The 16868-nt window shown below is 43.5% G+C and overlaps 1 protein-coding gene across 1 annotated transcript; it reads left to right on the top strand.

Moving 5' to 3' along the window:
- Positions 1 to 1414: 1414 nt before the first annotated feature.
- LOC147982163 (uncharacterized) lies at positions 1415 to 3546 on the top strand. Its single transcript, XM_087516222.1, has 6 exons — positions 1415 to 2312; positions 2392 to 2564; positions 2625 to 2726; positions 2784 to 2873; positions 2955 to 3019; positions 3093 to 3546. Exons 1-6 carry the CDS (start codon positions 1415 to 1417, stop codon positions 3544 to 3546), a joined length of 1782 nt encoding a protein of 593 aa, XP_087372348.1.
- Positions 3547 to 16868: the final 13322 nt, after the last annotated feature.

Genomic DNA, 16868 nt, shown 5'->3' with positions numbered 1-16868 from the left:
AGCGAGATACGCTATGCCCGGTTCTCGATTGGTTGTTTTCTTTCCCTAAGCGCCAGCGGGTCGTCCCCTTATATACACGGGTTGATGCCCTGCAGCTTACAGAGTCCCGACCGGCTCATAGACAATGTCCAGCTCGGTGACTAATTAATTCTACCTTACAATACAAGTCATGCCATCATGGCGATTTATCTCTATGGGCCTTAATTCGCCTGTGGGCTTTAGACCCTTTATTGAACCGCCATCTCCATGCTTGGTCTTGGGCTTTTTCTGATGAATACTCATTGTATAACCCGGCCCCTCCTGGGCGGCTTACACAATTAGTTATATCCCCAACATTAGGCCCTAGATTGATTTGAACCGGTTCATGTCAATCTTAAAATACCTTAAGAAATAAATCTTCAGTCTTCTACCTGTGCAGAGGTTTTAATCCGCCATGACGTCATCTTCTGGATCTGCGTTAACCCGCCGTGACGTCATCTTCAATTAAATTCATATTTTACTCCGTCATATCCTCCAACGGATCTTTGTCTTTACTGACCCTTCCGAAAGCCGAGGCGTCGGAGCCGCTGGATAATGATGTTTGGCCTCCCCGTTTCTCGCGCCATCTCAGTCGGCCTTCCCTTATAAATAGGCACGACCTAGGTCTTCCATTTTCCCCTCTTTCAGTCGTCTTCTTCCTCGCACTCCCTTCTCTGCTGCTGGAGCTCCGCCGCCGCCGCCGTCGAACCCCTCGTCTTCACCGACTCAGGCCGCTGCATCAACCTGACTCTGACCAGAAATCGACGGCGAACCTCCGCAGCTCATCTACATCCGTGAGTTTTTCTCCTTCTCTTTCTTAGATCTGCATTGGATCTTTTTTTTAAGTTCGTCGGCGTTCATCGCGGCCCGATGCAAACCCTTGCTAATTTTCACCTCCAATGCCCTGTTTAGATTGTAAAAACAACGCAGAACTGCTGCGGTAATTGTTTGTGCTTGTCTTGCATAGAAAACAGATCTCATTTCCCTTGTTTGGAATCCCTCTTTGAATGTATGAACTTCTCTGCACTGTTTTTAGGTCTAGAAATTTTTCTTTCCAGAGCAACCGTTTGATCCAAAATAATAATTGCAACTTGTGAAACCTGTTTGTTCCACACTTAGCCAAAAATTGCATCTGTTGAATCTGTTTTAGCCATAGTAGTCCATGTGACCGGTTTAAGACAACACCGGCTGTTGGCACCGCTTGCTTCCGGCGACTTAAGAAAATTTTAATTACCCTTGATTCCTGTAGCAACTTAAATACCATTGCATAGCTACCCATATGTCATTAGGCCCCTTCTTAAGCCGCCACCTTGAAAAAAATCAATAATGCTCTCCTCCGGGTTATGAATTGAGCCGGAAAAATTCTTTTATCTTGTTGTAGGCTTCGATTTACGCAATGGCACCCAAAGCTCCCAAACCTCCGGTGACCTGCAATTGGGTCCCGTCCATTGTCACAGAAAGCAAATTGTCCGAATTTGTGAAGTCTAGCTATCTTCCCAAGAAGGATGTTATGTCCTATCGTGCTCCTGAGCCATCTGAAGAAAACCCTCAACCCAAGGAGGGGGAGGTGATCATTTTTACTGATCATATGAGCCGGGGATTTGCTCCACCCGGTTCAAAATTCTTTAGGGATGTTCTGAAATTCTTTGATCTAAGGCCTCAAGACATCGGACCCAATTCCGTGTCAAATATATGCAACTTCCAAGTCTTCTGTGAGGTGTACCTTGGAGAAGAACCTAGCTTGCTTTTATTCAGAGAGCTGTTTTACTTAAACCGACAGAACGAGCGTGCCAACGGGCCCAGTCTAGAGCTTGGTGGTATCTCAATTCAGCGGCGAAGAGATTGCCTTTTTCCTTACGCTGAACTGCCGAGTCATCCCAAAGATTGGAACCAGACGTGGTTCTACTGTCAGGACACTTCTCCGGCTGGCGAAAATCCACTGCCCGGCTTTCGTGCCTTGCGCCTTGAATCCAACCACTCGCTGCCGGACAAATTGACTGCTGTTGAACGTCTGCCACTCACCCCCACTATCAAGAAAATCAAAGCTCTTTTGGGGAACGGCTTAGATGGCATCGACCTGGTCCGAGTCTGGGTTGCTTGGAGAGTGATTCCGTTAAGCCGCCGTCCCGGCTTAATGTGTACTTACTCAGGCAAGAAGGATGATCCTCAGCGTCATAGTCCTGATGACTTACCAGATGATGTGGTGGAGGCTACAACCCAGTCCTTGTTGAAAGAGGGCATAGTGACCAGTAACGCCTTCGGCTTACTGCCCTTCTGCAAGAAGAACCCGACCCGTGCAGTAAGTCATCAGCCTCAATGATTACTCTTTACTATGTTATACCTTATTTTTACTCATAACCCTTTACGATCATTCACATGCAAATGACAACTTCTGGAAGGTCCAGTATGACCATGAGGCGGCCAAACAAGCCAGGGCGGCCAAAAGGGCCGAAAGAAAAGCCACCAAGACAGGGACTTCGAAGAAAAGGAAGCCAAGCGCCTCAGAGATGTTCCAACTTGATGACTCTGATGACAATGAAGAAGAGGTAACTTTTAACTTCCCTTACTCTTTTATCATCACCTTGCTGACATTATTCCCTTTTTAGGAAGACACGGGAAACAGCCAACCCGTCGAGGAAGAGGTAACTATAATCTCCTCCGACTCCGAGCCTTTGCCGCGGCAGAAAACTCAAAGAGTGACCCGGAAAGTAAGATTTTCACATCCTTTGGCTTACCAAGATCCTCAATTTCTTTTGAAGTGACAGCAATTTGAAAGCCGGAGGCAGACCCGGACCAGCAAGGATGCAGAGCTCTCCTCCGGCTTGCCTGAGCCAACCAGGAAACGTTGGACTGAGGTTATCTCCAACTTACATCATGTTTTACCTTTGGCGGGTTTAATCCGTCAACCTCTCAATTTATCTGAATCCAATTATCAGGATACCTCTCCTTCCTCCGACGAGTCTATGCAGTCAAACATGCCGACTTTTAAAACTGCCCCTGGGTAATGTCAATTTATTTACCTTATGCTTTATCTTACTCATGTTTTTGTACTCACTCTTCTGCCTTGTTCACAGTGTGCAAGTGAAGCCCAGGAAGAAAGCAAAGGATAAACCGGCCCAAGACCCCGTAGTGACTGAGCCGGAACTGGGCACGGCTGCCCCCGACTCTTCCACACATCAGCCGCCGCTTGAGCCGGCTCATGATATTCCAGCACCAAATTCTGACCCGCCTGCTGAAGATACTCTTGATGGTTCTGTTAACCCGGAAGCACCTAGCCCGGCCAAGACGACTGATCCAGAAGTGGAAATTCTCAAAACTCAGTTTATTGAGCCGGCACGGCCCACCGTACTTGCCAAGTGTTCTGCTAAGGAGGAGTTGTTAGAGCGCCGAAAGGCCAAGATGGACATCACTGACTATACTCATTTGAGTATTGGAGAGATCGTCTCGGGCTATATCAATCAAGTGCATAGCAGTCGTCACCTGGAAATTGACATGGTGAAGCAAATACAGCAAAAATTTGAGGTATGACTTATGCTTCCTTCCCTTAACCATACTTACTGTACCAGCCCCCAAGTCTATTGCTTATAAGTAAATATGCTGTAGACTTACAAAACTGTCTAGCACCGTTTGTCCGGCTTAGAAGGAAGACAATTAACCCGGTTGTAGCAAGAAATGTTGAACTTGCGATACACATTAGCCCCCAAGTGCCACGTACCTTTGCTTGCAACGTGCTTGGGACTTAATATATTTGCCTAAGCTGGCGTAGTAATGTAGAGTTCTTCAGCATACATTAGCCCCCAAGTGTCAAGTATCTTTGCTTGCAAAGTGCTTGGGACTTAACATTACTTTATCATGATCCTGACTATGACCCGGTATCAATGCACACCACCATAAGTCAATTTGAGTCAGAGATTGCTTACCTGAAGAGCCGCCTGGCAGCCCAGGAACTTGAAATTCAAAAGGCCAACTCCAAGTTTGAATTCAGCGTCTCTGAACAAGAGAAGTTGAAGAAGAACTTTGAATCAGAGAAGAAAATCTGGACTGATGAGAAGGCCTCACTAGCAACCCGGGTCGAGACAGCAGAAACCTCACTTGCAGAAGCAACAACTGAGCTGTCCGGCTTAAAGCGCCAGATATCTCAAATGGTCTCAGCAATCTTCGGTAAGTTACTATACACCAACCTCAAATATTGCAATACTTCCTTTAATGACTATGTTAATTATTACCTCCGGCTCACCTTTTGTTTAATAATACAAGCCCCAGGAGCACAAACCTTAGGCAGAACATGGTGGTCAAGCTGAAGGCAGTCTACACTCTGGTGGAGCAACTGTACACCGTGTCACAACGTCCTTTGGCCGTTGTGGCTTTATCAAATGATGTCCCCCATCTCCTGCAAGATGTGCTAAAACGGCTTGCTGTGCTGCCTCAGCGGGTCCAACAGCTAAGACGGGCATCTGCAAGAGCCGGAGCTATGGCTGCCTTGAGCCGGGCCAAGGCGTGGATTCCAGAGCTAGACCTGGCCGACCTCACTCTTGGATACCCCAGTCTGAAGGAGGATGGAACTGAAGGAAATATGCCCTAAAGGCAATAATAAAGTTATTATTTATTTCCTTATATCATGATAAATGTTTATTATTCATGCTAGAATTGTATTAACCGGAAACATAATACATGTGTGAATACATAGACAAACAAAGTGTCACTAGTATGCCTCTACTTGACTAGCTCGTTAATCAAAGATGGTTATGTTTCCTAACCATGAACAAAGAGTTGTTATTTGATTAACGGGATCACATCATTAGTTGAATGATCTGATTGACATGACCCATTCCATTAGCTTAGCACCCGATCGTTTAGTATGTTGCTATTGCTTTCTTCATGACTTATACATGTTCCTATGACTATGAGATTATGCAACTCCCGTTTGCCGGAGGAACACTTTGTGTGCTACCAAACGTCACAACGTAACTGGGTGATTATAAAGGAGCTCTACAGGTGTCTCCAAAGGTACATGTTGGGTTGGCGTATTTCGAGATTAGGATTAGTCACTCCGATTGTCAGAGAGGTATCTCTGGGCCCTCTCGGTAATGCACATCACATAAGCCTTGCAAGCATTGCAACTAATATGTTAGTTGCGAGATGATGTATTACGGAACGAGTAAAGAGGCTTGCCGGTAACGAGATTGAACTAGGTATTGGATATCGACGATCGAATCTCGGGCAAGTAACATACCGATGAGAAAGGGAACAACGTATGTTGTTATGCGGTCTGACCGATAAAGATCTTCGTAGAATATGTAGGAGCCAATATGGGCATCCAGGTCCCGCTATTGGTTATTGACCGGAGACATGTCTCCGTCATGTCTACATTGTTCTCGAACCGTAGGGTCCGCACGCTTAAGGTTTCGATGATAGTTATATTATGAGTTTATGAGTTTTGATGTACCAAAGGAGTTCGGAGTCCCGTATGAGATCGGGGACATGACGAGGAGTCTCGAAATGGTCGAGACGTAAAAATCGATATATTGGATGACTATATTCGGACATCGGAAAGGTTCCGAGTGATCCGAGTATTTTTGGAGTACCGGAGAGTTACGGGAATTCGCCGGGGAGTATGTGGGCCTTATTGGGCTTTAGGGGAAAGAGATAGGAGAGGCTGGGCGCCCCCCCAAGGCCTAGTCCGAATTGGACTAGGGGGAAGGGCTGCGCCCCCTCCTTCCTTCTCTCCTCTTTTCCCTTGCCTCGACTCCTACTCCTAATACATGGAAGGACTCCTAGTTGGACTAGGAAAGGGGGAATATATCCTACTCCCGGTGGGAGTAGGACTCCCCTAGGGCGCGCCATAGAGAGGGCCGGCCCCCCCCTCCTCCACTCCTTTATATATGGGGGCAGAGGGCACCCCATAGACACACAAGTTGATCTTCGTGATCGTTCCTTAGCCGTGTGCGGTGCCCCCCTCCACCATATTCCACCTCGGTCATATCGTAGCGGTGTTTAGGCGAAGCCCTGCGATGGTAGAACATCAAGATCGTCACCACGCTGTCGTGCTGACGGAACTCCTCCCCGAAGCTTTGCTGGATCGGAGCCCGGTGATCGTCATCGAGCTGTACGTGTGCTAAGAACTCGGAGGTGCCGGAGTAACGGTGCTTGGATCGGTCGGATCGGGAAGACGTATGACTACTTCCTCTACACTGTGTCAACGCTTCCGTTGTCAATCTACAAGGGTACGTAGATCATACTCTCCCCTCTCGTTGCTATCCATCACCATGATCTTGTGTGTGCGTAGGAAATTTTCTGAAATTACTACGTTCCCCAACAGTGGCATCCGAGCCTAGGTTTTATATGTTGATGTTATATGCATGAGTAGAACACAAGTGAGTTATGGGCGATATAAGTCATACTGCTTCCAGCATGTCATACTTTGGTTCGGCGGTATTGTTGGACGAAGCGGCCCGGACCAACATTACGCGTACGCTTACGCGAGACCGGTTCTCCCGATGTGCTTTGCACAGAGGTGGCTTGCGGGTGACAGTTTCTCCAACTTTAGTTGAACCGAGTGTGGCTACGCCCGGTCCTTGCGAAGGTTAAAACAGCACCAACTTGACAAACTATCGTTGTGGTTTTGATGCGTAGGTAAGATTGGTTCTTGCTTAAGCCCGTAGCAGCCACGTAAAACATGCAACAACAAAGTAGAGGACGTCTAACTTGTTTTTGCAGGGCATGTTGTGATGTGATATGGTCAAGACATGATGCTAAAATTTTATTGTATGAGATGATCATGTTTTGTAACCGAGTTATCGGCAACTGGCAGGAGCCATATGGTTGTCGCTTTATTGTATGCAATGCAATCGCGCTGTAATGCTTTACTTTATCACTAAGCGGTAGCGATAGTCGTGGAAGCATAAGATTGGCGAGACGACAACGATGCTACGATGGAGATCAAGGTGTCACGCCGGTGACGATGGTGATCACGACGGTGCTTCGAAGATGGAGATCACAAGCACAAGATGATGATGGCCATATCATATCACTTATATTGATTGCATGTGATGTTTATCTTTTATGCATCTTATCTTGCTTTGATTGACGGTAGCATTATAAGATGATCTCTCACTAATTATCAAGAAGTGTTCTCCCTGAGTATGCACCGTTGCGAAAGTTCTTCGTGCTGAGACACCACGTGATGATCGGGTGTGATAGGCTCTATGTTCAAATACAACGGGTGCAAAACAGTTGCACACGCGAAATACTCAGGTTATACTTGACGAGCCAAGCATATGCAGATATGGCTTCGGAACACGGAGACCGAAAGGTCGAGCGTGAATCATATAGTAGATATGATCAACATAGTGATGTTCACCAATGAAACTACTCCATCTCACGTGATGATCGGACATGGTTTAGTTGATTTGGATCACGTAATCACTTAGAGGATTAGAGGGATGTCTATCTAAGTGGGAGTTCTTAAGTAATATGATTAATTGAACTTTAATTTATCATGAACTTAGTCCTGGTAGTATTAGCATATCTATGTTGTAGATCAATAGCTCGCGTTGTTGCTTTCATATGTTTATTTTGATATGTTCCTAGAGAAAATTGTGTTGAAAGATGTTAGTAGCAATGATGCGGATTGGATCCGTGATCTGAGGTTTATCCTCATTGCTGCACAGAAGAATTATGTCCTTGATGCACCGCTAGGTGACAGACCTATTGCAGGAGCAGATGCAGACGTTATGAACGTTTGGCTAGCTCAATATGATGACTACTTGATAGTTTAGTGCACCATGCTTAAACGGCTTAGAATCGGGACTTCAAAGACGTTTTGAATGTCATGGACCATATGAGATGTTCCAGGAGTTGAAGTTAATATTTCAAGCAAATACCCGAATTGAGAGATGTGAAGTCTCCAACAAGTTCTATAGCTAAAAAGATGGAGGAGAATCGCTCAATTAGTGAGCATGTGCTCAGATTGTCTGGGTACTACAATCGCTTGAATCAAGTGGGAGTTAATCTTCCAGATAAGATAGTGATTGACAGAATTCTCTAGTTACCATCACCAAGTTAGTAGAACTTCGTGATGAACTATGACATGCAAGCGATAACGGAAACGATTCCCAAGCTCTTCGTAATGCGGAAATTGACGAAGGTAGAAATCGAGAAAAACATCAAGTGTTGATGGTAGACAAGACCACTAGTTTCAAGAAAAGGGCAGAGGGAAGAAGGGGAACTTCAAGAAGAACAGCAAGCAAGTTGCTGCTCAAGTGAAGAAGCCCAAGTCTGATCCTAAGCCTGAGACTAAGTGCTTCTACTGCAAAGGGACTGGTCACTGGAAGCGGAATTACCCCAAGTGATTGGCGGATAAGAAGGATGGCAAAGTGAACATAAGTATATTTGATATACATGTTATTGATGTGTACTTTACTAGTGTTTATAGCAACCCCTCAGTATTTGATACTAGTTCAGTTGCTAAGATTAGTAACTCGAAACGGGAGTTGCAGAATGAACAGAGACTAGTTAAGGGTGAAGTGACGATGTGTGTTGGAAGTGGTTCCAAGATTGATATGATCATCATCGCACACTCCCTATACTTTCGGGATTAGTGTTGAACCTGAATAAGTGTTATTTGGTGTTTGCGTTGAGCATGAATATGATTTGATCATGTTTATTGTAATACGGTTATTCATTTAAGTAAGAGAATAAATTGTTGTTCTATTTACATGAATAAAACCTTATATGGTTACACACCCAATGAAAATAGTTCGTTGGACCTCGATCGTAGTAATACACATAATCATAATATTGAAACCAAAAGATGCAAAGTTAATAATGATAGTGCAACTTATTTGTGGCACTGCTTTTTAGGTCATATTGGTGTAAAGCGCATGAAGAAACTCCATGCTGATGGGCTTTTGGAATCACTTGATTATGAATCAGTTGATGCTTGCGAACCATGCCTCATGGGCAAGATGACTAAAACTCTATTCTTCGGAACAATGGAGCGAGCAACAGATTTGTTGGAAATCATACATACTGATGTATGTGGTCCGATGAATATTGAGGCTCGCGACATGTATCATTATTTTCTGATCTTCACAGATGATTTGAGCAGATATGAGTATATCTACTTGATGAAACACAAGTCTGAAACATTTGAAAAGTTCAAAGAATTTCAGAGTGAAGTGGAGAATCATCGTAACAAGAAAATAAAAGTTTCTACGATATCATCGTAGAGGTAAAATATTTGAGTTACGAGTTTGGCCTTTAGTTAAAACAATGTGAAATAGTTTCACTACTCACGCCACCTGGAACACCACAGTGTAATGGTGTGTCGGAACATCGTAACCGTACTTTATTAGATATGGTGCAATCTATGATGTCTCTTGCCGATTTACCACTATCGTTTTGGGGTTATGCATTAGAGACAGCTGCATTCACGTTAAATAGGGCACCATCAAAATCCGTTGAGACGACGCCTTATGAACTGTGGTTTGGCAAGAAACCAAAGTTGTCATTTCTGAAAGTTTGGGGCTGCGATGCTTATGTGAAAAAGCTTCAACCTGATAAGCTCGAACCCAAATCGGAGAAATGTGTCTTCATAGGATATCCAAAAGAAACTATTGGATACACCTTCTATCACAAGACCGAAGGCAAGACTTTTGTTGCTAAATTCGGAAACTTTCTAGAGAAGGAGTTTCTCTTGAAAGAAGTGAGTGGGAGGAAAGTAGAACTTGATGAGGTAACTGTACCCCCTCCCTTAATGGAAAGTAGTACATCACAGAAACCTGTTTCTGTGACTCCTACACCAATTAGTGAGGAAGCTAATGATAATGATCATGAAACTTCGGATCAAGTTATTACCGAATCTCGTAGGTAAACCAGAGTGAGATCCACACCAGAGTGGTACGGTAATCCTTTTCTGGAGGTTATGTTGCTAGACCATGACGGACCTATGAACTATGAGGAAGCGATGATGAGCCCAGATTCCGATAAATGGCTTGAGGCCGTGAAATCTGAGATATGATCCATGTATGAGAACAAAGTATGGACTTTGGTTGACTTGCCCGATGATCGGCAAGCAATTGAGAATAAATGGATCTTCAAGAGGAAGACGGACGCTGATAGTAGTGTTACTATCTACAAAGCTAGAATTGTCGCAAAAGGTTTTTGACAAGTTCAAGGTGTTGACTACGATGAGAGTTTCTCACTCGTATCTATGCTTGAGTCTGTCCGAATCATGTTAGTGATTGCCGCATTTTATGAAATCTGTCAAATGGATAAACAAAACTACATTCCTTAATGGATTTATTAAAGAAGAGTTGTATATGATGCAACCAGAAGGTTTTGTCAATCCGAAAGGTGCTAACAAAATGTGCAAACTCCAGCGATCCATCTGTGGACTGGTGCAAGCATCTCGGAGTTGGAATATGCGCTTTGATGAGTTGATCAAAGCATATAGTTTTATACAGACTTGCGGTGAAGCCTGTATTTACAAGAAAGTGAGTGGGAGCACTACAACATTTCTGATAAGTATATGTGAATGACATATTGTTGATCGGAAATAATGTAGAATTATTCTGTAAAGCATAAAGGAGTGTTTGAAAGGAGTTTTTCAAAGAAAGACTTCGGTGAAGCTGCTTACATATTGAGCTTCAAGATCTATAGAGATAGATCAAGACGCTTGATAAGTTTTTTCAATGAGTACATACCTTGACAAGATTTTGAAGTAGTTCAAAATGGAGCAGTCAAAGAAAGAGTTCTTGCCTGTATTACAAGGTGTGAAGTTGAGTAAGACTCAAAACCTGACCACGGCAGAAGATAGAGAGAGAATGAAAGTCATTCCCTATGCCTCAGCCATAGGTTCTATAAAGTATGCCATGCTGTGTACCAGATCTATTGTATACCCTACACTGATTTTGGCAAGGGAAGTACAATAGTGATCTAGAAGTAGATCACTGGACATCGGTCAAAATTATCCTTAGTGGAATAAGGATATGTTTCTCGATTATGGAGGTGACAAAAAGGTTCGCCGTAAAGGGTTACGTCGATGCAAGCTTTGACACTGATCTGGATGACTCTAAGTCTCAATCTAGATACATATTGAAAGTGGGAGCAATTAGTTAGAGTAGCTCCGTGCAGAGCATTGTTGACATAGAAATTTGCAAAATACTTACGGATCTGAATGTGACAGACCCGTTGACTAAAATTATCTCACAAGCAAAACATGATCACACCTTAGTACTCTTTGGGTGTTAATCACATAGTGATGTGAACTAGATTACTGACTCTAGTAAACCCTTTGGGTGTTGATCACATATCGATGTGAACTATGGGTGTTAATCACATAGTGATGTGAACTATTTCTGTTAAATCACATGGCGATGTGAACTAGATTATTGACTCTAGTGCAAGTGGGAGACTGAAGGAAATATGCCCTAGAGGCAATAATAAAGTTATTATTTATTTCCTTATATCATGATAAATGTTTATTATTCATGCTAGAATTGTATTAACCGGAAACATAATACATGTGTGAATACATAGACAAACAAAGTGTCACTAGTATGCCTCTACTTGACTAGCTCGTTAATCAAAGATGGTTATGTTTCCTAACCATGAACAAAGAGTTGTTATTTGATTAACGGGATCACATCATTAGTTGAATGATCTGATTGACACAACCCATTCTATTAGCTTAGCACCCGATCGTTTAGTATGTTGCTATTGCTTTCTTCATTACTTATACATGTTCCTATGACTATGAGATTATGCAACTCCCGTTTGCCGGAGGAACACTTTGGGTGCTACCAAACGTCACAACATAACTGGGTGATTATAAAGGAGCATTACAGGTGTCTCCAAAGGTAGATGTTGGGTTGGCGTATTTCGAGATTAGGATTTGTCACTCCGATTGTCGGAGAGGTATCTCTGGGCCCTCTCGGTAATGCACATCACATAAGCCTTGCAAGCATTCCAACTAATGAGTTAGTTGCAAGATGATGTATTACGGAACGAGTAAAGAGACTTTCCGGTAACGAGATTGAACTAGGTATTGGATATCGACGATCGAATCTCGGGCAAGTAACATACCGATGACAAAGGGAACAACGTATGTTGTTATGCGGTCTGACCGATAAAGATCTTCGTTGAATATGTAGGAGCCAATATGGGCATCCAGGTCCCGCTATTGGTTATTGACCGGAGACGTGTCTCGGTCATGTCTACATTGTTCTCGAACCGTAGGGTCCGCACGCTTAACGTTACGATGACAGTTATTATGAGTTTATGCATTTTGATGTACCGAAGGTAGTTCGGAGTCCCGGATGTGATCATGGACATGACGAGGAGTCTCGAAATGGTCGAGACAGAAAGATTGATATATTGGAAGCCTATGTTTGGATATCGGAAGTGTTCCGGGTGAAATCGGGATTTTACCGGAGTACCGGGAGGTTACCGGAACCCCCCGGGAGCTATTTGGGCCTTAGTGGGCTTTAGTGGAAAGGAGAAAGGGGCAGCCCAAGGTGGGCCGCGTGCCTCCCCCCTCCCCTAGTCCTATTAGCACTAGGAGAGGTGGCCGGCCCCCCTCTCTCTTTTCCCCCCTCAAGGAATCCTATTCCAACTAGGATTGGGGGGGGGGGTATCCTACTCCCAGAGGGAGTACGACTCCCTTGGCGTACCCTCCTTGGCCGGCTGCCCCCTCCCCCTTAGCTCCTTTATATACAGAGGCAGGGGGCACACTAGAACACACAAGTTGATCTTCGTGATCGTTCCTTAGCCGTGTGCGGTGCCCCCTCCACCATATTCCACCTTGGTCATATTGTACGGTGCTTAGGCGAAGCCCTGCGACGGTAGAACATCAAGATCGTCATCATGCCGTCGTGCTGACGGAACTCTTCCCCAACGTTTTGCTGGATCGGATCCCGGGGATCGTCATCGAGCTGTACGTGTGCTAAGAACTCGGAGGTGCCGGAGTAACGGTGCTTGGATCGGTCGGATCGGGAAGACGTATGACTACTTCTTCTACGTTGTGTCAACGCTTCCGTTGTCGATCTACAAGGGTACGTAGATCACACTCTCCCCTCTCGTTGCTATGCATCACCATGATCTTGCGTGTGCGTAGGAATTTTTTTGAAATTACTACGTTCCCCAACAGTGGCATCCGAGCCTAGGTTTTATGGTTTGATGTTATTTGCACGAGTAGAACACAAGTGAGTTGTGGGCGATATAAGTCATACTGCCTACCAGCATGTCATACTTTGGTTCGGCGGTATTGTTGGACGAGACGACCCGGACCAACATTACGCGTACGCTTACGCGAGACCGGTTCTCCCGACGTGCTTTGCACAGAGGTGGCTTGCGGGCGACTGTCTCTCCAACTTTAGTTGAACCGAGTGTGGCTACGCCCAGTCCTTGCGAAGGTTAAAACGGAGTCAAATTGACAAACTATCGTTGTGGTTTTGATGCGTAGGTGAGATTGGTTCTTGCTTAAAGCCCGTAGCAGCCACGTAAAACTTGCAACAACAAAGTAGAGGACGTCTAACTTGTTTTTGCAGGTCATGTTGTGATGTGATATGGTCAAGACATGATGCTAAATTTTATTGTATGAGATGATCATGTTTTGTAACCGAGTTATCGGCAACTGGCAGGAGCCATATGGTTGTCGCTTTATTGTATGCAATGCAATCGCGATGTAATACTTTACTTTATTACTAAGCGGTAGTGATAGTCGTGGAAGCATAATATTGGCGAGACGACAATGATGCTACGATGGAGATCAAGGTGTCGCGCCGGTGACGATGGTGATCACGACGGTGCTTCGAAGATGGAGATCACAAGCACAAGATGATGATGGCCATATCATATCACTTATATTGATTGCATGTGATGTTTATCTTTTATGCATCTTATCTTGCTTTGATTGACGGTAGCATTATAAGATGATCTCTCACTAAATTATCAAGAAGTGTTCTCCCCGAGTATGCACCATTGCCAAAGTTCGTCGTGCCCAGACACCACGTGATGATCAGGTGTGATAAGCTCTACGTCCATCTACAACGGGTGCAAGCCATTTTTACACACGCAGAATACTCGGGTTAAACTTGACGAGCCTAGCATATGCAGATATGGCCTCGGAACACGGAGACCGAAAGGTCGAGCGTGAATCATATAGTAGATATGATCAACATAATGATGTTCACCATTGAAAACTAATCCATTTCACGTGATGATCGGTTATGGTTTAGTTGATTTGGATCACGTGATCACTTAGAAGATTAGAGGGATGTCTTTCTAATTGGGAGTTCTTAAGTAATATGATTAATTGAACTTTAATTTATCATGAACTTAGTCCTGGTAGTATTAGCATATCTATGTTGTAGATCAATAGCTCGCGTTGTTGCTTTCATATGTTTATTTTGATATGTTCCTAGAGAAAATTGTGTTGAAAGATGTTAGTAGCAATGATGCGGATTGGATCCGTGATCTGAGGTTTATCCTCATTGCTGCACAGAAGAATTATGTCCTTGATGCACCGCTAGGTGACAGACCTATTGCAGGAGCAGATGCAGACATTATGAACGTTTGGCTAGCTCAATATGATGACTACTTGATAGTTTAAGTGCACCATGCTTAACGGCTTAGAATCGGGACTTCAAAGACGTTTTGAACGTCATGGACCATATGAGATGTTCTAGGAGTTGAAGTTAATATTTCAAGCAAATACCCGAGTTAAGAGATATGAAGTCTCCAACAAGTTCTATAGCTAAAAGATGGAGGAGAATCGCTCAACTAGTGAGCATGTGTTCAGATTGTCTGGGTACTACAATCGCTTGAATCAAGTGGGAGTTAATCTTCCAGATAAGATAGTGATTGACAGAATTCTCTAGTTACCATCACCAAGTTAGTAGAACTTCGTGATGAACTATGACATGCAAGCGATAACGGAAACGATTCCCAAGCTCTTCGTAATGCGGAAATTGACGAAGGTAGAAATCGAGAAAAACATCAAGTGTTGATGGTAGACAAGACCACTAGTTTCAAGAAAAGGGCAGAGGGAAGAAGGGGAACTTCAAGAAGAACAGCAAGCAAGTTGCTGCTCAAGTGAAGAAGCCCAAGTCTGGTCCTAAGCCTGAGACTAAGTGCTTCTACTGCAAAGGGACTGGTCACTGGAAGCGGAACTACCCCAAGTGATTGGCGGATAAGAAGGATGGCAAAGTAAATATAAGTATATTTGATATACATGTTATTGATGTGTACTTTACTAGTGTTTATAGCAACCCCTCAGTATTTGATACTAGTTCAGTTGCTAAGATTAGTAACTCGAAACGGGAGTTGCAGAATAAACAGAGACTAGTTAAGGGTGAAGTGACGATGTGTGTTGGAAATAGTTCCAAGATTGATATAATAATCATCGCACACTCCCTATACTTTCGGGATTAGTGTTGAACCTAAATAAGTGTTATTTGGTGTTTGCGTTGAGCATGAATATGATTTGATCATGTGTATTGCAATACGGTTATTCATTTAAGTTAGAGAACAATTGTTGTTCTGTTTACATGAATAAAACCTTCTATGGTTATACACACCAACGAAATGGTTTGTTGGATCTTGATCGTAGTGATACACATATTTATAATATTGAAGCCAAAAGATGCAAAGTTAATAATGATAGTGCAACTTATTTGTGGCACTACCGTTTAGGTCATATTGGTGTAAAGCGCATGAAGAAACTCCATGCTGATGGGCTTTTGGAATCACTTGATGCTTGCGAACCATGCCTTATGGGCAAGATGACTAAAACGCCGTTCTCCGGAACAATGAAGCAAGCAATAGATTTGTTGGAAATCATACATACTGATGTATGTGGTCCGATGAATATTAAGGCTTGCAGCAGGTATCATTATTTTCTGACCTTCACAGATGATTTGAGCAGATATGGGGATATCTACTTGACGAAACATAAGTCTGAAACATTTGAACAGTTCAAAGAATTTCAGAGTGATGTGGAAAATCATCGTGACAAGAAAATAAAAGCTTCTACGATATGATCGCAGAAGTAAAATATTTGAGTTACGAGTTTGATCTTCAATTAAAACAATGTGGAATAGTTTCACAAACTCATGCCACCTGGAACACCACAGCATAATGGTGTGTCCGAATGTCATAACCGTACTTTATTAGATATGGTGCGATCTATGATGTCTCTTACCGATCTACCACTATCGTTTTGGGGTTATGCATTAGAGACAGCTGCATTCACGTTTAAAAGGGCACCATCTAAGTCCATTGAGACGACACAATCTGAACTGTGGTTTGGCAAGAAACCAAAGTTGTCGTTTCTTAAGGTTTGGGATTGTGATGCTTATATGAAAAGGTTTCATCCTGATAAGCTCAAAACCAAATCGGAGAAATATGTCTTCATAAGATACCCAAGGGAAACTGTTGGGTACACCTTCTATCACAGATCCAAAGGCAAGACATTCGTTGCTAAGAATGGATCCTTTCCAGAGAAGGAGTTTCTCTCGAAAGAAGTGAGTGGGAGGAAAGTATAAAACTTGATAAGGTAATTGTACCTTCTCCCTTATTGAAAAGTAGTTCATCACAAAATCTGTTCTTGTGACTACTATACCAATTAGTGAGGAAGCTAATGATGATGATCATGTAACTTCAAATCAAGTTATTACCGAATCTCGTAGGTAAACCAGAGTGAGATCCGCACCAGAGTGGTACGGTAATCCTATTCTGGAGGTCATGTTACTTGACCATGACAAACCTACGAACTATGAGGAAGCGATGATGAGCCCAGATTCCGCGAAATGGTTTGAGGCCATGAAATCTGAGATATGATCCATGTA

This window comes from Triticum urartu, chromosome 3A, assembly GCF_056163025.1.
Source record: "Triticum urartu cultivar PI428250 chromosome 3A, HENAU_Tu73, whole genome shotgun sequence".
NCBI lineage: Eukaryota > Viridiplantae > Streptophyta > Magnoliopsida > Poales > Poaceae > Triticum > Triticum urartu.
Note: the sequence above shows the minus strand (reverse complement) of the source record. Positions and strands in the feature narration are given on the sequence as shown.